The 21,980-nt window shown below is 44.4% G+C and overlaps 1 protein-coding gene across 1 annotated transcript; it reads right to left on the reverse strand.

Annotated features, from left to right (window-relative positions):
* Positions 1-698: 698 nt before the first annotated feature.
* Positions 699-18,967, reverse strand: LOC149364197 (mitochondrial sodium/calcium exchanger protein-like). The gene is made up of 16 exons (XM_089574182.1): positions 18,774-18,967; positions 17,313-17,465; positions 14,426-14,478; positions 13,708-13,765; positions 13,156-13,258; positions 12,206-12,373; positions 11,618-11,758; positions 8,903-8,989; positions 8,187-8,318; positions 7,292-7,482; positions 5,957-6,089; positions 5,112-5,311; positions 3,813-3,888; positions 3,401-3,481; positions 2,993-3,057; positions 699-2,293 (listed from the first exon to the last, which is right to left on the reverse strand). Exons 1-16 carry the CDS (start codon positions 18,810-18,812, stop codon positions 2,114-2,116), a joined length of 1,860 nt encoding a protein of 619 aa, XP_089430308.1. The 5' UTR covers positions 18,813-18,967; the 3' UTR covers positions 699-2,113.
* Positions 18,968-21,980: the final 3,013 nt, after the last annotated feature.

Below are 21,980 nucleotides of genomic sequence, written 5' to 3' on the forward strand. Positions count from 1 at the left end.
GCGAATGCCTGCAAAGGTATGAGCTAAGAGTAATGAGCTTGAATTCGTCTCTGGCAGGAAAATAATAGGCGCTTCACTGCGCAGTATTGTGGGACCCAGTAGGGAATAGAACATGTATGTGCGGGATCTTCGGCACAAATGTAGCTTTAGATTTGCAGCTGACTGTAAGAGCTGCCTAACTGTTGCAGCCTTGTTGTGTTGTTTTCGAGAGTGCAGTGTAAGCACTTGCCCACTCTACTTTGCGGACATTTTGATTATGCTAATGCTTGGTTCTAGCTGGTTCTGCAATCCCAATAATTCACGAAGTATTGGGGATGAAATGGGCAGTATTAGTTCTATCCAATGACAATATTTTTCATCGAGATTTCCTAATTATTGGGTGGTTCTCGTACACAGTCCGTATGCAATTGTCTTTTTTCCCTGAGCGCTTTTAGGGGAGAAAAAAAAAAGACCAGTTGTAGCAAGCGAAGTGTCTGAATCCTGGTGTAACAAGGAGCAGCTTCAGCAGCACATCTAATTGGTCCAGCATTGAAAATGTATTGGGAAGGGCCAGTGCTACAAAGGAGCACAGTGAAACCATCCATCTCCAATATCCGGCCGTTAACAAGCAGTAATAATAAATCGACCAAGCTCGCATGGCGAACTTTACAGCTCCTGGGTTGTTTCACCAATGGCTGGAATCGTACACAACAAAAGAGTAAGATTGAAAAAATTGCAGTAATTTATTGAATACAGACCAAAAAACATGAACAACATTCATCTAAAAAAACAGGCAAAATGAAGAAATGCACTTTTCAGAAACAAGTTTCAAAACGCATATTGGTGACTCGACTTCGCATGTATTTACACCAAAGAGTTCACGGCCTCAGGGCCCCGTAGGAAAAAGCACATCAACGTCTTCTTACTCAAACACGCGTTGTGTTGATCACTGGAGTGCTTGCTCAATAGAGCTCAGGGTTGACCACAGCCAGCTTCATCAATGATGTAAAAATACGTTCATGCATTTTTTTTTTTTTTCAACGCAAAGCATCACACACGATAAGTGAGAAAAGAGCTGAACACGCACAAAAACCTAAGTTATAGCGCACTGCGAGAGATTCAAACTTACGCAAAGAAAAACTATTTCGCTGCAGCATTTGAGATTTGCTGCCTTCACCTGTTTTGCAACACTACACCTTCAAAGATCTAGGAACGTGTACATGCTCTAGACACGTATACTTTACTTGAACCTTCAAAATTGCCGCAGCGCTAACCTTTACTCTTGTAGAAAGAGAACTGAACACGCAAAAGGGCGTTGAAAATGCGCATACAAGGAGTTCGAAAATTTGAAAATACTAATAAATATCTCTATAAACTGTACAACAACCAGTGTAAAAATGTCCCGCTAGCGAACGCCTTAGGAATGATTCCTTGAATAGACATAGACAACACATACCGCGGACTCTTGTACAAATTGATGGTGTGTGTCACATTTCTAGCAGGAGCTGCCTATGATTTCACAACCTACAACAAAGGCCTATAATTTACATGCCAGGATATAATTTACATAGTCGCATCATGAAGTCATGGCTCTTTGGGCGACTAGCTCTACAAGGCAGAAATACGTCATGGTTTTCTGCAGTAGAATATAGGCTATAGTGTTCCCTGTGATGGCGGCGAGCTGGAACATGGATGTTCCCCACTGTTTCTTTACAACGAAGGGCTTGTTCCCCACTGTTTCTTTACAACGAATGGCTTGCGTCCTAGCGGTTAATGCTCGTTCAAGAGTGCTAAAAACCAAACCAAAATATAGGTACCACCCTACTCCTCTCTATACCATTCTTTACCAAAACGAGACCGACAATTTTGAGCAAAGAGAGCACATCCCATAATCCGTTCTTAGAACTCATTGCTGGCTCTTGGGCCATCAAAAACAGTGGCGGTAACTGCCGCCCCCTCTAGGCGAACATCACTGCTTAGGAAGCCCTCTGGCATGAGGGACGCATGTAGAAAAGCTTAGAAAATACCAGTCCCCGTACGTATTTCCTTCTTCAAAAGGTTTTTAGGGGACAGTGGATATGCATAGTGTACATGCGTGGCTTGTGTGTGACCATGTGTTTTTGACGTGCGTACTTCACACAAATCCAGACTCGACAAGTACGGCAACTACAAGGAAGGTGAAGTACAGGCCGAGTAGTACGCCGCCGTAGAAGCGCTTGCTCTGAAACCGCGTGACCATCATCGTGCCAAGGGAAGACAGGAGGCTGGTAGCCAGGCCAGAAAAGAGCACTGTCATAAGCTTGCTGTAGTGGAGCTGAAGAAGACGAAAAAGACGGCAGCGAGAAAAAGTTCAGATGAGTGTCTACCATTTCAAATTTTGCTGAGGTTATTTAAGTGCAACAATGTTAGTTTCTATCTCGCAGTGACCAGTACATCCCGTGCCCGTGCACTCAGAGTTCAAAAATGCTTTGACCGAGAGGTATTCTTGGCAGATAATTGATATAAATTTCCTCCTGGAGTTTCTCGCCATGACGCAGTATGCATGCCTGAATCGCCAAGTTGGCAACATTCAGGGACGTACCTGTGCTGAGTTTTTCTTTGTACTCCCCTAGGATTGCTTCATTTCATATCGAAATCATATTTTTAATACAGAACACATAAAGCAACCGCAGGTGCAAGACAGGTATTAATGATTTCCGTCAAAACTTTCGATGAAGAATTATTGATGCAAGAATGCCGCTAAAATTATAAATTATTTGAAACAAAGTACTTGAGACGCGAGTTATAAATCTGTTTGGTCTTTATCAAGATGACGAGGCGTAATTTCTAAAAAAAGTCCTTGGTCCAACTATTTAATTTTGAGAAAGTCGTCAGTCAGCTGTTCAAAAGGACTGTGGGACAATAATGTTTTGATGGCCGGTGATATTAACGTAAGTGCGGTTGACAAAATTACAATGCAATTTAATAGGCGCGAGGAGTCGGCAGAAAAATCCTCACGGTTTTAGGCACTTACCACGAGAACGTTGTCTGTTCCTGCGAGTTGAATGATGGACGGAATTCCGACGCCAAGCAAGAGGGCTGTAGATGACAGTCAAGGACCCTTCAAACTTGACGTGCGCTCGTCATAATAGTAACATTTCACAACTACAGGTGCCAAATTACTTACAAGTGATGCCACTTTAGAAAACAGACATATTTTGGACGACAACAATTAGCTGCTAATATTTGCTCGAGATTTCTTAAAGAAATCTACTTGATGCTAAATAAACAAACGAATTCCGTAGTTTTAATTGCTTTTATAAACAAAGCATTCCTTTTCTGCAGTGAAGGTAAGGTCTGCTATTGTAGTTTCCGTAGGATTATAAATTATGAACTGGAAACAAAAACCTGGAGAAATCACTTTTTTGTTTTCAAAGGATACTCAAACAGGGTGTCCCGAAGCATGCCGATATTGACATTCTTGGGTAGCCTTTCCTTGCGATGTTCACATTGGCAAGGAAATCTGAAAAATGTATGAAAAATTTATCTCACGGAGTTGATTTCACGTATCCTTTATGTTAAGAAATTATATCAATGAACGAAATGTGTTTTCGACGAAGAAGCATGTATACATTGACTGGTTTTTGAGATACGATTCCTGTTAAAAGGTAAATTGCCGGAATCCCTTGAACTTACTATGATTTCAAGAGCATCCCTGAAAAAATCATTTCTCACTTTCTGCGTTAGGGACTTGAAAAAGCATTGTATTCTTTAATGTTAGGAATAAATAAAAAAAATCAACTGGTTTTCATCATTGATATTTCTGCTCTCTTTGAAGAAAAAAACAAACAAACCTAGGAGTCCGTTTCCCCATGCGAGTATTGTGAGTCCAAGTATGGCGTCACTGATCCGGAACACAATCCCGACAGCCTGAAATGATGGAGATATGTTGTATTAGGAAAGAAGCTTCAAAGGCGTGCCCGTGATTAAGATGCGAAGAGGGGCGGGTAAGGTAGACAGGGAAAGCTTTCTGGCGGCTAAGTAAGATTCTCTGACATAATTTTTTTCTTTATATACGAGCTTACTGAATGTATGTTGAATTCCCTGCTCTATACGATGCTTCCTGCTGGTTTATTTGGTGGCATGCGATCAAAAGAATCCAAAATTTCACGATGCACCCATTAGAATGTCAAGCATTTAAACATTTTTACAAACATATTCCTTTACGATAGCCACCATTCAAATGAAAGTTAGTGTTATATATCAATAAAAATGATTCGAGAGATTTTTTGGTATTGAACACATTCAAGACAACACCGACGTACGTTCTTTTTTGTCCATTGTTTATTTATCTCGGGCTTTCTCACACTGCAGCTTGACATTAAATTTGAAACCATCAGTGAGCTCACAGAGACCTTAGTCATTTTGATTATAGGGTTCTCTTTAACCAGTTGCGCAGTGTTTGCGAATCGGAGACTATTTTTCAATGTTCCTATGGTAGCCCGCATGATGACAGATCTATGTATATTGCTTTATTTTTTTCCCTGCAATAGTATTAGAGTAGTCGTCACACCAAAACAACGCCGATGTCCGAGACTAAATTCCCTGATTGTGCAGGTTGCAATGAAATTAATTATATGCAACTTCCACCTGTCTACCGTGGCAGGGCGCATCCGCTCGAGATAAGGCGGAGAGAGTATACAACCACCTGAAAAACTATCTGCTAAAAAATTAGCCTTACGGCAGCTGGGGTAGGGAAATTTGGGCCTCACAAGCCCCATCGATGGCTGTTTGAAATAGCTACCTACGGAGGCAGTGGTGCGTCGCTTAACCGCTGCACCACTACGCCTGTAGTGGTACGAGGACTCCCTGCAATGTATTAATCCTTTTTATGCTTTTTTATTTGTTTTTCATACCTTCCCTTTCATACCATGGGGTACAAGAAAATATGTGACATCTTCTTCTACTGGCACATAACGGAGCATTGGAACCCTTGAATTGTTTAAAAATTTCACGTCATGCATAATCTTTTGGTCTCGTATTGGGACAGGTCTGCGAATTCAGCATGTGCCTAAGCAAGGATTTATATTAAACGAGAACTTAACGGTAATGACATTTGCCTACTTTTTCCTATTTTCTGCTTGTCTTCTCACCTGGAGCAGGACAACAATCTCCATGGAGATTACGTATATCCAGACGACGCCGACAAAGAAGCCGGCGTAGGCGAACGCATAGTGGTACTTCGGCGCCTTGTCGTTCTCAGATGTTAGGAGTACCGCAGTGCCGATGAGAGCACCAGCAGCAGCCACTACCGTCCACAGAGGTACTTGGCCGCCTATCTCCACTTGACCCACTGCAGCAATGAAAGGAAAAAGAGAAGAAATTGGTTTAGTGCAGCTACGACCTAATGACGAACTTGATACTAGAAGCAAAGCTGCTACAATGTGACATGGGCTGTCATGATCGTGGAACACCGTGAGAAATAGTAGCTGCCTGTACAAAGACGCCGACAGCTGGCGTTTTAGTAGCGGGCACAGGCCATTAAGAACTCGAAACGAAGGACCCCATACAATTCGACGCCACTAAGAGCAACTAGATTTTAGGCCATGATTGCCGAGGGGTTCTGTACATGATTCTCAGTTATTAAATACGGTTTCCGGTGATAGTTTGATGCTTGTAGAAAGCAAGTCAAAATGGGCAGAACATTTACGCCTTAGAGCCTCCAGGACAGCCTACTTAGGCAGTGCCTCAAGAACCATCAAACATTTATTTTTGTTCTTGCAAGTCAGGGCTAGCACTGTCATCAACTTAGTGGTTGCCAAATTACAGAGCGTGCACTGCAGCTTATCCTCCGCACAAATCCCGAACCTTCTCACTCTATCTTCGTCTCTGCACGCTCCAGCTATAAGCCTTCCTTCCCTTTGCATTCACTCTGTCCCCTAGATTATCTTCTCTGCGCATTGCAAGCCCTGCCAAAGTCCGTAAACTCTTTGCTTACGTCCAAAGACGAAAACGAGGAACACGGGTACGGTGACGCAGTGGATGACGTTGAGAGGTCGGCACCAGTTGTTGTTCTTCTTGGTGAGGTCTACCACGGGAGTCGTGATTGCCAGTGCGAAGAAAACTGGGATCTGTTGAAAACAAAGGTTGGCGTCCCACCAATGATGAGACGCTTTCGGGAGGCAACTACGCTTCTCAATTACCAGCTTTAAATAAGTATGCGTAGTGCGACACAAGAACCCGACAGAAAATAAACTACTCCCTGCGTTTCGTAGAACCAACTCTGCACGCAACGACACGACGTCAGTGCTTAGCATTTATTGTCACGAGATAGCAACAAGGTGTTCTCCTCTGCATGTACACAATGTGCCCACCAGCAAACAAGCAGTCGACACGAACAAAGGGCCAAGAAACTTTCTATATTACATTAGTGCCTGTACAAAAGTTTCTGATGTGCGCTTATAGCCGGACTAGTTGGTGAAATTTCGAGAACATAATGAGAAAACAGAGCGCTGACATAGGGCACAAGAACAGGTACGCAACAAATGGCGCTCAAGAAGAGGCATGCAACACATCCACTCTGTGTTTTGTACCTCTCTTTGTTTGCTGTTTCAACGCGCCGAAGCTTGCGCAGCAATTAATGCATATATATCCAGAAACGGCAGTACGAAAGCAGTGCACGCAATTTCTGCTGTGAACGGTTGGCATTTTGTCTTAAACCCTTGCAGATCAACCTTGCGTGTTCCCTCTCGGAATCTACGTCGACGATGACAGTATTGTCTTTGAGCCAATAAAGGTAGATACGAGGCATTGTCTGAAGGGTGTTTTATCTGATAAATATATCGTTACGTGGAAGACATCAGCAACATTGTCACGCCAACGCATTGTGGTGCATAAGTGCCTTTGGATATCGGTTTCAAAAGCCTTGTTTTTTATGTTATTGTTGAAACTGAATAGCGCCCTAAACCTTCATCCTAGCACTGACACATGCTGAACGATTAAACCTCAACTGAAAGTATATGTTGATACCACGTGAATCGTTAGCCAAACGTTCCCAAGAATGTCTAGAAATTGACAGTCTGTATTAGAAAGAGGTGATCGAATGGTGAATGGATGACCATCACTACCATGTCCCTTGGTTTCACTGTACTGCAAGGTTTTGAGACTTTAGTTGAAGTCTGCAACTGCCGTTATGTAAGCATGCATCATCTAAAGCTCCTGCATATTTGCTGGCTACTAGCACATAAAAGCCAAATAAAAAACCAACAAATTAGAAGCCAACATTCAGTTTTCTATCTCTAAATTCTGACCATGCTTGTACGCAGGCCCTTACCTTAAATATGCTGACGAGGTACATCAGGAACGGCTCCTTCTCCTTCTCGTCCAAGTTCACCGACAGGAGCTTATTGATCACGTCAAGGACAAGACCCGTCGAGTATTCCTCCTTTTCCTCCACAATGCAGGGGGTCTTGTCTACACTAGAGCTCCTTCTTGGTTTGTCAACTACGATTTCTAGCGTGTCCACTGCAAATAAACGTTGCCCATTGAGACCCGTAAAACTTCAGTTTGGCTAGTCATGAGGAAACATTAGAGAGAGAAACATATATGTAGTGCGTGATTAGAGTTAGTTATGATAAAATTGTTTGTGACGACCACGTGTTGTAACGAGGTCCGTAGAGGAGGTTGCCAGTGTGCTGGAACATCATTGGTACTGCTAGGCCATTACCGCCAAAGCACCCTTATTATGCAGTTAACTGCTTGGTGCCAGTACAGAGTCGCTAATTCCTTAAGTCTGAACGTCACAACTATCTATCATTTGCTGCGTTTCTCTTTTAGCATAATTCGTATGCAATCTCTGGTTAGGATGCAATATATCTCAAGTGTGCTTAACTTAAACTAAGCATCCCACGAAGTCTCTTGGTGATTTTTAAGGTAATTAGATTAGCATTTTAAGCTGCATGAAAAATAATTATCCCACAAGACACTCTCGTAGCATAACCAAAACTGAACACAAGACTGAAACTATGCCGTTAAGCGTTAAAGATAACAGTAAAAGGCGAAAATGGCTGCCTCAAGATAACAAATCTTTCTTTACAGGTTACAGGCTTATGAAAAATCACAAGTGACGGGCAGTGCAAAAAACTGGCAGACAGGCTTAATGGGTTTAGCAAACTCGACAGCCAGAAAAACTGTTTCCTCTGCAGTCTAGCTCGAAGAGCTATGCTCACCGTCGACTTCCTCTTCAAGGCAGTCGGCACCAAGATTGATGTAATAGATGCCTTCTCCAGACTCTGCTTCTGTGTTGTTTTTCTCCGCCACTTCAGCATCGTAGAGTGGCTCCGTGTTCAAGTATCTGAATGCTGCACAAAATGAATTCGGAGAACAGCATTAGACTGCGAACAGCGGAATTCAGATTTATGATTCTCTTTATGGAATTTATGGCTCCCCTTCATGGCTAAACTTTATCGCTCTTTGTCCGTGCATTTTTACCTCTTTCTATGAGCTTGTATTGCAATATTTCTTGAAAAAAATGGAATACTTCTCCATTTTTCTTCATTTTGTTTTCTTCGCTTTCACCGTTGGCTATTTCAGCACTCTGTTCGTTTATTTTTTTTTCTTGTAGAATTTCATAAACGCCTGTGATTTTCGAGAAATGTAGCTACAACCTTGATTACCTTATACTGCACTAAAGTATTTTCACTCAGAGCTTTATGGAAACAATGATCAAGAAAAAATTACGTAGTTTCTTGCCGATCAACCACTTAGTGTGGCGTCGTTTAGTCAGTCCATTTTAACAGGGTAGCAGTCAAAACTAACTACATGCATTAGAATCGCGAGGAAAACCAAGGCGAAAGTAAAAACGACATAAAAAAAAACCAGGGACGCGGGAGGAGAGATGGTAAAATAACGATTCAGAAAGAAAGCAAAATTTACGCGAACTCACCAATAGGAACGACGTAGCTGCGCTCAGGATCATCAAGAACAGCTCGTCTTCCGTTAAACGTTGTTTCTGTTGCAACGACACCTGTTTCTGTAAACGGAATGGAGGGCCAAAGACAGTTCGGTAAGAAAAATGGCTCGTGACAGGTTTCTACGTAAAGATAACTTGCGAGAACAGGTACCTTCGGCACATACCAAAGGATTTGGCATAAACGGACTCGAGAAGAGCGCCACAAGAACACGCCGGACGCACTCGCAGTCTCCGTTAGCTATCGCTATTTCCTCTACGCCGTCCGGAGGGGTGCCAGCGTTTGTGTCAGGCGTGTCTTTGCGCCGATCTTCTCAATGTCCCTTTATGCTAAATGCAAAGTATTTGTCCGCGTTGCCTGTTCTTTTCTGTTTGTTGCGATGTACCTGTTTTTGTGACCAAGAAAGCGATACCTGATGGTTTTCTTTTTTGTGGGGGGCAGCTTGGCCGTGTGGTACGTACACATTCGTGTCTTAAGCTCTATGGTTGGCATTTGCCAGCGTGTGTTTTTGGGGCTATAACGCTCTTGGGCGGGACACCACACTGTAGGCGGTGAGGCGCCACCTTAGCGCTGGGGCCTGGAAGACAAAGACCCAAGAATTAAGGCATTTGTCCTGCGTTCGAGCAATGTACGCTTCATTGTTTTGACAGATATTCAATTTTCGGAGTCTAGCATCGCTGTAGCAAGAGGCTTTTCAAAGAACATCCAAATAGAACACTACTGTTAGCTCTTCAACCTCATGCTGTAAGACTGCTTTGTTTGAAGTGATAATCTTTATTCGCTTCCTATTAAAAAACTAATACGCACAATGAGCCAATGCTAAGCTTCTGATTTGTCGACTACTTAAGTCGCTTGCAGTGTCTAGGGCTACCTACGACCCCTACCACTACAGCACGTACGGTAGTAAGATATAAGTACTCGAACGCAGGATATGCACACAAGTTTCGGTGCTCAAGAGTAACCAGCATTCAGAAATAGTTCATGCTATCTGATTAAACAGTTGATATATGAGACTCGAACAGAATAAGTTCACAAAGAACCACACATTTAGCATTGCGGATAAAAGACAAAAAATATGCGCCATATAAACCTCTTTTGCCCAATCACGGGCAATAACAGGAGCAGGATAGGATGGCTTGACGTTTCTTTATCCATTGCAAAATCAACAGTAGAAAACCGAAATTCAACAGATCGAAACAGTGAGCATGTCCAAACAAATCTGTTTGCACAGCAAGCGCTGAATAACAGCTTCCCCTGACAATAACTAAAAGTGAAAGCAACCTGATGCACAGTTCCTTGTTAACATTTACTGCACAACGGAAACAACTGTTCAAGGTATCTTCTTTTCTTGAATCCACATAAGCACAAACTGCTAACAGGCAAGGTAAACACAACGACGAAGTGTTCAACCGACGGGCACACATCCACCAAAAACAAACATATGCAGTTCGTGCTGCAGCTGACACACTCTTTAGCGAAATAAACGTAGTAAAACAAGACAGAAACAAACCTCAGCTGGACAGAAAGCGAAAAGAAGACATGGCTGTCGAGTGTTCCCATCACCAAAATTCAAAAATACAGGACGCTTTGGTGCCAGGCGAAACCAACCTGCACTCTCGCGGGAAATTAGTCTTGATATCAAGGGGTCATCATACTGGGATCTCGCTAAAAAACGAGACATGTCAGAAGCAACAAACTCAGAGAGCTTACGACTCTCGAGGTTCCCCTGCAAGAAGGCAGACAAACAGCAAGAGCACTCTCATGAGCGTTACAGTAGCGAGATGGAAAGAAGGAAAGGGTCGAGCAGTCCGTACTCTACCTGAAAGGTATCGGTTGTAACCCCAGCGCCATAATGCGACACGTATGAAAGAAAAGAACTCGGAGAGCTTACGACTCTCGAGGTTCCCCTGCAAGAAGGCAGACAAACAGCAAGAGCACTCTCATAAGCGCTAAAGTAGCGAGATGGAAAGAAGGAAAGGGTCGAGCACTCCGTACTCTACCCGAAAGGTATCGGTTGTAACCCCAGCGCCATAATGCCACACGTATGAAAGAAAAGAGCTCGGAGAGCTTACGACTCTCGAGGTTCCCCTGCAAGAAGGCAGACAAACATCAAGAGCACTCTCATGACTAATCAAAATGCGTTAGTTGGAAAACATAAAAGAGTCGAGAGGGCAATATTATTTTCCGAATGATCACCGTTATACCTCCTCTGCCAGGATATAAAAAAAGGAACTCTGAGAGCTTACAACTCTCGAGGTGTCCCTGCAAGATGTCATGCAAACACCATAAAAAGAATGGTCAGTGTCCGGAACCAAGAGGTTATATGAGAAGAGAGATCTCGAGGGCAGCAGTATACCTTACGTGTGCATGAGGGCACAGAAACGTCGGATCCACCTTTTAGCAGCCACGGCTCTGGTGAAAGTGCGTTCGTGATGCTGTGGCGGCGCACCTCTTCCATCACAGGGAATAAGGGCGACTCGTGCAGCACTTTCGTGCGAAGCCGTCTGCCAAAAGCTCAGATACAAGTTTCTGCGTCCCACGCACCCCGTAGCAGCTGCGGCGGCGGTGACCCACAGCAACGCAGGCGTTGCTGTGGCAGTGTTGGTGGTGAAGACATGGCGCCCGGTTTACCAGAGCGAGCTGGAAACCGTCGGCGCCAGTGAACGGTGGTCATACGGCGAAGCACCTACCGTTCTTGGCAGGCTTTTCGTCCTGGCACGCTTTTTCCTGGTCTCGCTGTTTGCTATCCTGCTCTTTAGCCAGGTACCTCTGGTAAAGTATTCCACTCACGACGACCACAGTCATGTACACGCAGTACAGGCAAATGAAACCTGCGGGGCACATAAGAAAAAAGGAACTTCAGACAACTTTAAAACACATTCAGTCGCTTGTATGAAAGATTACCAGCTTCTTTTTTTTTCCGTACTTCACAGTCGTTACAATCACAAGATGCTGGCTAGAAGGCAGGTAGTGTACTTAAGTTCTGCCTGGTGCACTTTTGCGGAGCGTCACTGCGCGTGCGCAGATCGCCGTGAAGGCACCAGATGGCGCCATGTGCCGTACAGCTGCGCGCACGCCCGCTGTGTCGGGACCAATCAGCGGAAGCGCACTGGCGCTGAGCGGAAACGGATCTCGCCATGCTATGACCCTCTAATATAGGCATCAAGTTTCACGACAACTAATAATAATAACGAAACTAAAGTTGACAGGGAAATGCACGATTGTTCGGCAATCACCACGAGATGGTTTTCATTGAGACTACTCAATGTTATGCTTACCTATAGCGTGCATCATAGTGATCTCGCCCGTGTAGAACAAGTAGAATGCCCAGGCCGCAGCGGAGAAGTAGAAAACGCAGTCTCTCGTGAAGGGTCGTGCCGCCAGCTTAAAGGGCTTCGTCAGAAAGACCGAGCCAGCTACGACTGTTGTTACGAATATTCCTCCACCTGCATATGAGCACACATACACGTTAAACGGGCTCTCTAAAATTAATGATTCAGTGAGAAAAATACGGCTGCTGCATCTATTCAGCAAAGCTCACGTTCTTTTAAGGTAGCAGGTACAAGAAGAGCCATTTTCATGAGTATCTGTATTAAAGAACAAGTATTAAAAATGCTCGCAGTCAATTTGAAGTAACTGTAACCAGCTGAGTCAGTAGCATATATGAATAGAGAGATCAGGCAACTCTCTGGGCACACTTAAGAACCAAAACAGCGTAGGTGTTTCCATATTTCAGCACCAATCTGCCCATGAATTTCACTAAACCTTCTCTTTTTAAAGGCAGAGCCTATTATACCTTTATACCTTACATACTCGCAAGCTACTATACCTGTGCTGTTGTTTGGACTAGCCAGTGGATCCTTCATTCGGAAAATAAAATTATTAGAAACATTCTAAAATCATGTCCAGTATGTCCGACAGTGGTAGGAAGAAACAATAAATGATACCACAGAGTGAGAGAAAGAGAGCTCTTTAATGAAAAACAGATTTTAGCCGGCGTGAATGTTCGCTGAGATGTTACTCAGCGTGATCGTCCATATTGTTGCTACTTTTACATTGTTTCAACATGAACAGTATAAGAGGAATAGCTTGCTTATTCTCTAGAAGAAATAACGTTATACTCAAAGAATTTCTGCACAATTAGCTGCCGAAAGGAGTTTTCTGTGACGGCAGCCTTCAGAAAGATGCATGCTGAAAACTTTAAAGTTAGACTCAAGATGGTACCCACCAATGAGGCCGCCAATGACGAGCTCGTACGATCCTTGCCTCACTCCAGCTAAGGCAGCAAATATGTCTGGAGAGCCATTGCCGAACGCCAGGAGTGTTACGCCCTACGCTCCAGTCAAGGCAGTATAATTGCTTCGCAGAACATGGATTCTTGCAATTATTTCGCAATGGTAGCGGGACAGACTAAAATTTGTGTGAGCGATTTGTAAAGCACTTTTAAATGTTCACTGTGTATTAGCAAAGCTCTGTGCATGTTGCTGTACTTACAAAATTTCACTCACAAAAAGATATCTGCGGCTTCATCTGATACCGGAAGTCACATGGTACTAACGGAAATGACGGTTCGTAGGAGTTAAGAAACAGTCTGACCAAATTCTTATAACGTGCAGGAAACATGCACATGAATTAGTTTTTAAAACGGAGCATCAGTGCAACTCAGTTATACTAGTAAAAGAAATCTAGGCCAGTTTGACAGCAAGCATCTCACTATTATATGACACCGGTATGGCTTGCTTACAAGAGCAGACCGCTGATTTCAACCAGAAAAGGATACTGCCATGTTTTGGGACATATGGAGCGTCTTTGAGATCACGAACAGCGCTGGTGTCAGGCTGAAAAAAGTGACAAAAAGTCATTGCACTGCATAAAATTAAAATTTAACTTGTGAACAAAAAGCACCCCTAAGACCAAACAAAACGATCCTACGGTTCATACTGAAGCACTACGGCTGCCACACAGGCTTTCTTCAGAAAGCATTGAGTTGCCAAGGTCGTAGGAGGAGCAAGTAGAAGGTGCGAAAGAAGTTTTCGGTCATATTCATGCTGCACCTCGTCACTCGGCGCAGTGCACCAAATAAAGTCACTAAAACTGTGCATCTCCAGCACGTATTCTTAACAGTTGTGCCAAATTTTCGCGTAGCTTTCTTGTCGTCAGTCTATGGTGTGCCATTTACGGTTGCAAAGAATAGGAAAGCAGTGAGACAGGCTGTCCTTCTAAAAACAGTAGCAATGGCCTGGTCCGTTTGTTTCACTTTCTTTGTCTAGTAGTATTTGCCTTTCTAAAACTGTATTCTCTCAGTTCCAGCCATACCCCACTGAGATGATGCATTAAGAAGTGTGTTACAATACTGAACACGTTTCTTCTCCACTTTATAGACTGCACTAGCTGCGCTTTCAGTAATTAGAGATTGCTTAGAAAAAAAATTCAAGGGTGGCGCACCAATAAAATAATACTTGGGCAATGGAAAGAAAAAATAAACAACGATTACTTACAAGTCTCCTGAAGTAACTCCAAGACCTACGAAGAGCACTAGCAACCAGGCCACCTGTAAATGGGAAAGGTCGCGCAGATATTGTCACTGGGTAACCGTAAAGTGGAACTAGCAAAGCGCTGAGCTGGTACCTAGTGCTGGTACCAAGGTACGCACAAACCTAGTCTTTCCCTAAAACGCTGAACAATGTTCGGTGATCGATAACTACTGCGAGCGATTACCGTATTTTCAACTGCTATCAAAGCATAGGCTTTCCAATAGGAAAAGCGTGCCGCTTCGTTCACCGATCATCCGCTATGTGATGCGCTACAGCGGGAGCCCATTGTTACGTCACTCAGGCTGTGGCGAGACGAGGCGCTTCAGTCTCCGGGACGAGGCGCAGTCCAGCGGAACGTCACGTGACCGGACTGAGACTGGGTGGGCAAATATACAGGCTTTGAAATATACAGGAGTTGCCAGTGCTAACAGTCCTTCACACCGTGCACTAAATGAGTCTGACATAGAAAGAATTTAGGGACGATCCACCGACGTGACGCTCGCAGACGTTCTTTGTTTCTCGCTCGGTTGCAACCTTCTCCTTGGGTGGTGTAAATTCATCTGAGTTGTCACCACAATTGAGCTTTCATTTTATTATTTCATATCAATCAGGTGAAGTAATAGAAAACCATAAGAGAGATACATGATGTCGAAACCATCTGAGAAAAAAAAACTGGGTAAAGACAACCTATAGAGAAGGCCGGCTTCAGGTTGTCATCCTGCCTCACGCCAACAGCAACCTTTTATTCTCTGCGGTCACGTCATTCCGCTGGAGGAAATGGAGGTGGCTAGGTGCGGGAGTACACAAAGAAAGCCTCTACTCGACTCGCTGCGGAGGTTCGTGCTCTTGTCTCGAGCCTTCGTCTACGTCCAGAAAGTTTGCCGTGCTATTACCCTATCACCAACAGAATTTAATTAGCCTGTGAATGCAATTAAATCGTGTTTAGTAACTTACAAATTATTTACAAGAAGGCATAAAATTATACCTTATACGGCGATACCAAAGATGTTTTATTGCTGCTTTTTTAATACTCCTTGTGAAAGTTCAGAGTGCGAAACATTTGAACATTTTCAGTTCAGCATCTCTGGACAAAGAGCCTCAGAAAGCAGCACCAAATGCATCCTGCATTAAAAAGAACATGCTAAACGGAGTTTTGTCCCGCATAACTTTTACATAGTCGCGTGTTGTCTCGCCGGAAACAAGCAGCACAAATAACCGGCCTTATATTGAAAGTGGATGATTTCAGTCTGCTCCTTTGTATGGGATCGATCTTCGCCAATACATTTCCAACGTTGGGCCGATTACCTGTGCTGATTGGGTGCGTACATTTCCAACGTTGGGTCGATTACCTGTGCTGATTGGGTGCGTATTTCCAACTAGTTTGCTCATATCTTAGCGCGTAGAATCTCCATTGAATGAAGCAGCAAAGTATATTTTGTTGTGTTGTGTTGTGTTGGGTTTATTGGCACATAAGCAGCTAAGGCTATCATGCGCCAAGAACAAGGTATGGAAAAAATATGCTTGAGCAGAGTTTGAAAACAAAGTGGATAAAAACGTTGGCGTAAAGGGTCTAAAGTTTATTTTTACTAACTAGCTGATAAAAGACAAGAATTTTAAAAATGTCTGATCGAGAAACTTTTAAAGGTTGGGTTACCTCCGCAGACATCCTTGGCTCGGCAAGGATTTCGAGGCTCCCAACAACTCAGATAAAGACCTCAGCCTCCTTCTCATGATTGAGAAAGTGGCTGAGGTGTATAACTGTATGCAGTGAAGCACAGGGTGAGTAAATTAGAGTTGATGAATACTGGCTTCCCTTAAAAAGCTAAAAACACAGGGTATACTGACAAGTGCATCTTCGCCTAAAATCAATGCTGGATGCTGGAATATATTTTGTCATTGCATAATATAACCACCCTGCAATGCTGCAGTTGACCGTTGCAATTTGGTTCGAAGTACCTAAATTTTGCCATAATCCATTTAGCATGGATCTTGTGCTCTCTGAATTATGTTGACTCAGATATGCACCGCATGTCTTTGGCTGCTTTCCGTACAGCTTTCCAGCCAGTACTCTTAGGGCGTAATCTGGGTCATCCAGAGTTGAACGCGTGATGGTGTAATCTCACCAGCCCAAGCCATAAGCCGACACGATTGCTCTTATCTCTACCAAGACTGCTCATAATCTTGTTTGTGCACCACCGTTATAACGTCCGTAGCGCTGCGTATGGCACGTCTATAAAATGACGTCATAGCTCCCGGTACTCGTCTTGCACAAAACTACTAAACAGTGAAGCAGACTTCTAGGAAACTAAATCAGGAAAATAAAGCAGGAAACTAAATCTAATGTATTTAACGCTTCTAAAAGACCTAACGTTTCAGCTTCCAAAACACTTTTTTCATGGTGTCAGTTAAAAGGGATCTGGATGTAGTTTTCCTGCGTGCCTGGATAAATATTGTCAGTATCCACGCGTGGCAGGTGCACTTTGACAGTGAGACAATTATGTTCGCCCTCATGTGGTTTCCTAACGAGCACCGGTATCTCAGAACATGCACATTTCTATTGATTTCATTTCCGTCATAATTCCGCCTTGCATTGAGGGAACCCCTCCTCTGCAGCAAAATCATGCATCTCCTAGCTAGCTAACTAAGCGGGACTTAGTGACAATCCATGTCAAAGGCGTGTTACTTAGTAACAGCACAAATATGAACATGTCTTCATTATTACACGCAGACATTTCCCGAATGGCGTTCAAAAAATATATTTCGTCACCGGCCAGCTTAGAAGCAAATAGATAATTACATTTATTTTAAAAGGGTGCCAGTACGCGAAGGGTAAAGGTAAAGACGCACTCACCGTGAGCAGTAGAGATTCCACGTAGTGCTCCGGGCCCAGGAGGCAGTAGATCATCTCCAGGTAGTTCACGAAGCCCATGTTGGGCACACATGATGGCTCAGAACGAACGAACTCACACCTGTCAGTCAGGTTCAAGCTCGTCACGTCCCGACACTGCACACAACGACAAGGAAGAACAGCGTGGCGATCAATCGACTTCTTCCCTTCTGATTATAGTTTAAAAGTAATTGGAAAAGACATCGACGCAGGCTTATATGCGAGCGACTGCTAACTTTATAAACAAGCATAGGCGTTTTAAGGACACTGCAGGAGGGGCATTTAACAACTGTGCCACCTAATTCAGAGATGAGTGTACTCAAGAGTCTCTCGTCGTTTCTTGGAGAAGTCGCTGAGCATAGATAAACGGATTCGCACAAGTTGTTTTAAGTAGGAAAGCTACGTTATTCTATCGTGACCAAGCGCTGGTTATAACCAATTTAGTGATAGCTAAACCATGTTCGACGGTGACAGAGGTATCTACGAATCGTGAAATTATGAAACGCTGAAGCGTTGTCGTCTCTGAAGGAATAATGTTTTCGAGAGAAATTTATAACGCAATGTGCTCCTCCTAGTGCTTCTCCCTCACTTATTCTTTGCACAATAAAGAACTGTAGGTGCTCATTTACACTTCACATTCACTTCGAGGTCGGTGGTCAATGAATACACCTCACCCCCCCTGCTCTGTTGTTTGTGAAAATGTCGTTTATATCGGAAAGCTTCAGTACTCAATTGTGGTGACATGTCTCTTTTAGCTCTTTTAGGGTATGTGGAAGCAATCAGGATAGTCACTCAATGCAAGAATAAAAATAAATAATGCCAAGAATGGTTTTTAAAGAATGAGTAGGAGCGCGCGTTAAAGGTTACGCATCCATTGGCCCGAAGTTATTAACTGTAGTCGTGCTGTGCGGACAACCTTTTCTTCGTGACACGCAAGGTAGCTGTCCAGACAAAACAACTTCATATGAAGCCCACAGTTGCATATCGCTCGAAATACAGGTGCGAGACGGTTGCCAAACAGACTAGAGTTTCATTTACCGGACCTTGTTATGACGTTGAAAACAGGTCAATGAAACCGCTACGAGCTGAATTTTATTTCTTTTTCAAGCTATTACGAAGCGGACACTCGGAACTACATCAGATCGAATGCACGGAGACGTCAGATATTGGTACAAGTGTGTTTCAGCTGTTCAGATATGAAATACATGCAGCTGGACACGTCAGTCTATTTGTCAGAGCCACGAAAAGTAAAATATACAAAATCAGAAATTAAAAAAGCTCGAGCAAAACTAAATATAAAACGTACCATTCCTCCCGACAAGGCTGCCATAAATTGCGCTTGCACGCAGCCTTTGGCTTCTCAACTGAATGTTTCCAAATCTATGAAGCTTTTTAGAAAGATAACCGGAAGATCCGAAAACTCACCGAAACCGCCATAAACTCGACCGCAGCTGTGGACACCATTCCGGAGTATGGTAGACGCTTACACGAGGTCTCAAACACGAGGTTGCCTCAGAGAACTGATCGGGACGAAAAGGTACCACGTAAAAGTCGCTCCAAAGTCGTCCGCTCGGATGCATGAGCTGAAGGGGCGAACCCGTGTTGCAAACGCCGAGGCGGCAGCCGCTTAAGTACCCGCTCACAGAAGCCGCTCCCCTCTTCGCCATTGGTCCAGGATGGGCGGTCACGTGGTGCTCATGCTCATCCGGTGTCGCCCCGAGTGCCAATCACGGGACATCAGTGCGCGTACTTTGGACTCCGCACGCCGCAAAACCCATGCGACGGACGAGCGATGCGATGATACGTCGTTCTTGTTGTTCCGCTATCCCGCCCTCCCCCTTTCTCTAACTCACCCCTCTTTCACTGCCCTGCCAGCTTTGACGTACGCTACTCCCTCAGCCTCTTTCTATCTCCACAGTCCAATGCAAAAGGGCCCTTATGACGGATCTTTAGGGAGGCCGTAAAAACAACGGAGCCTCAGTCGCTAGCTTGTGCATTGCGGCTCTTATCACGGACTTTGAAGAGGTGCGAACATAGTCAGCTTCAAGTGTGAGATGGCGAATGCAATGATGCCGTCAGATACGCGCCTCCGGTCTAGATAGTGCGGGCTTGCTCGCGTTATGCCGGCACGCCGTCTCGTCTCGCGTGCGTCCGCTCATTCGCCGTGTATGCCGGTGAGAAATACATTGCTGCGGTCGATAAGAAGACAGGGGCGTTAAGTATTGCACCGGTGTCGATAGGTTCATGACGATACTTGAGCGTGGAATCTCCTCTGTTTGTTGCTCTACAAAGAATTCTCCTTAAGGGCTGTTTTCTTGTTCCTGCCACTCGAAACACGACAAAGACGAAAGGCTAACAAGAAGAATTAAAGGCCCGTAATAGCCTGTGCACGTATAAAGAAAAAATTGCGATTTTCTTTTTGGCGATTGCCATCAAATGAAAATACAGAAATATTACAGTATCATCTGGCTGAAATGAACGGCGGCGCAACACGGACACTAACAAGAGAGGGGACACCACATGCACATGCCGTTCATTTCATCATGCACCAACTCGCCCCTCAGGCCATTCTTCTGAAGTACATCATCTGGCTGTTTGTTGAAGACACTTATGAAAGCAGGATATGGAAGGCATTGTTACTTGGGCCGCTGGAAATGAAACCAGGATGCCTCTCTTGCATGTTTATTCATGCAAGCAGTTGCCTGTTAAGGATGCTACTCTCTGTAGACGTGGTAGTTCGATGCTAACACCACAAGCTGTGTTCAAAGCCGGTACAAAATTAATTGGCACGCAGATTGCTTACATTTCTGTTCTCTGAAAGAAGAGTTTCAAATTCATGGAATTTATGAAGGATCCCATAGTTTCTGCCTTCTTTCTAGAGACTTTGTTAGCGCAACCCGTCAAATACTAACCGCTAGAAGCTAATTTTTTTATTAGTGCGCGGCCCACATGTTATTGTTTCTACTTTCTTATGTCAGACAGCAGTCCGCATAGTCGTATCTGTGTGCGTCCGAACATCTGCGGGATGTCACGCAAAGATTTGTTCATCTTTCGTATGTCAGGATACCTCTGCATGACTTTTCAGTTTTTCCTGGAATTATTTAGGATCGCCGTTGCGACAGTCTTTCACGGACGTCACGCACCTGTAGTATTATGCGCCCATGAACTAAGCACTACTTCCTGTGTGGGAGGAGAAGTGCTTACTCTTCTCAGAGTACACGCAAACGAGGGATAAACTATAACAGGAAAGAAGTTCAAGTAAACCAGTACAAACGTTTGTGAATTCACATTGCACACGCCCATAAAAAAAAGTAATGGACACAGAATAAAACGAAGAACACCCATCACGCGAAACTTTCCAGCTGCTAGAACATTACTCTGCGCGCATGCACTGCTCTTATGTATGCCCGAAACATCCAGCGCATTTAGATAGATGGCGAACAGCTCGTGAGCGCTACAGCGGTGGAAAGACAAGATGAGCGGTCTAAAAGGAAACGGACACAACGCAAGCCACCCCAAGAGGCTATGAGTTTTGAAGTCTGAATACCTTGGAAGAAGGGCGCTTTTCCTCCAATCTGAACTGTTGGCAACATCTTGTCTTGTTGGCCCCGTGTTCTACAGTAAAAATGGCGGTGCAGGATTAAGTAAGTACATAAAAAAGCATAATTAATGAAAACCAACCATTGCAAGCATGCCTCAAAATAAAGCTTCAATGAAGCGCTGCTATCCTGCTAGGCTAATACTAAAGATACCAGCTTTATATTTTTGTCGACATTAAGAGCTGGCCTTTTCAGGACCAAAACCCTTAGAGAATCTGTCGACTCCAGGTAATATGTGCTGTATTCCTGTACTGAACGTGGCGAGGCGTTGTCCTACCCTGGACGTCAACAAATTTATTACAAAAGCCCATCTTTACTCCTCGTAGCTGTTGCGTTTGCTTGTCCTTAATCTTTCCTTCGCGGGCGCATCGTGTCTCACCAGGTTCAAATCCAGAAATTAGCACCGTCGTTATTCTCGCACCCAATGGGGTCCCGGACTAGGGACTCCATCTAGTAGGAGGCTTCTCACTAGTGGACGCCCCCGAACATCTCTCCGTATATATATAGAGTAAATGTTTTTCACCACCACCACCACCCAACACTTTGTGTTGCTCTCAGATCGGCAGAAGCAGGAAGACATCCCAAAAAGACACAAGGTTACTAAGTTCGCGGTGTAGTCTGCCTGCGGCACCGAGGTTCGTGTGTGCGGCGATAACCATTTTTCTTTCCTTTGTTTCTTTCTATCGTCTTTTCCCGCCACAGAACGGATGCTGCCGGAGCGGTGGCGACGACTGCGGTGTGAGGATGCCGCGGCGAACCGTGACCGCGCGTAACGTTATGCCTGCCAGTTGGCGCGCCGCGGAACGCGCCCCATCGGTGGGCCGGCCACCGGCGGGGAAATGCGCACGCGGCGTACACTCGTGCACTGCTCATTCATGCAAGTGGCGGCCCCAATTCGCGCGCAGGCGAGAGCGAAGGGTAAGTGATAAAAGCGTTATCCGATTCCGTCGGCAGGCACTGTAGAGCAAACAGGGTCGAACGAGGAGTGTATTATACGCGTCGAGTGGCAAACACAGAACGGCGCGGTCTTATC

The sequence above is a fragment of the Amblyomma mixtum genome, chromosome 2 (assembly GCF_055824585.1).
Source record: "Amblyomma mixtum isolate Tamu chromosome 2, ASM5582458v1, whole genome shotgun sequence".
Classification (NCBI taxonomy): Eukaryota; Metazoa; Arthropoda; class Arachnida; order Ixodida; family Ixodidae; genus Amblyomma; species Amblyomma mixtum.

Coding starts and splice junctions, on each gene's coding strand:
- LOC149364197 (XM_089574182.1), bottom strand. CDS start 18,812: ATGGTGTCCACAGCTGCGGTCGAGTTTATGGCGGTTTCG. Junction 13,766..14,425: donor GGAGTTACTTCAGGAGACTT/GTAAGTAATCGT, acceptor CACTTTTTTCAG/CCTGACACCAGCGCTGTTCG. Junction 2,294..2,992: donor GAACAGACAACGTTCTCGTG/GTAAGTGCCTAA, acceptor CGTCTTCTTCAG/CTCCACTACAGCAAGCTTAT.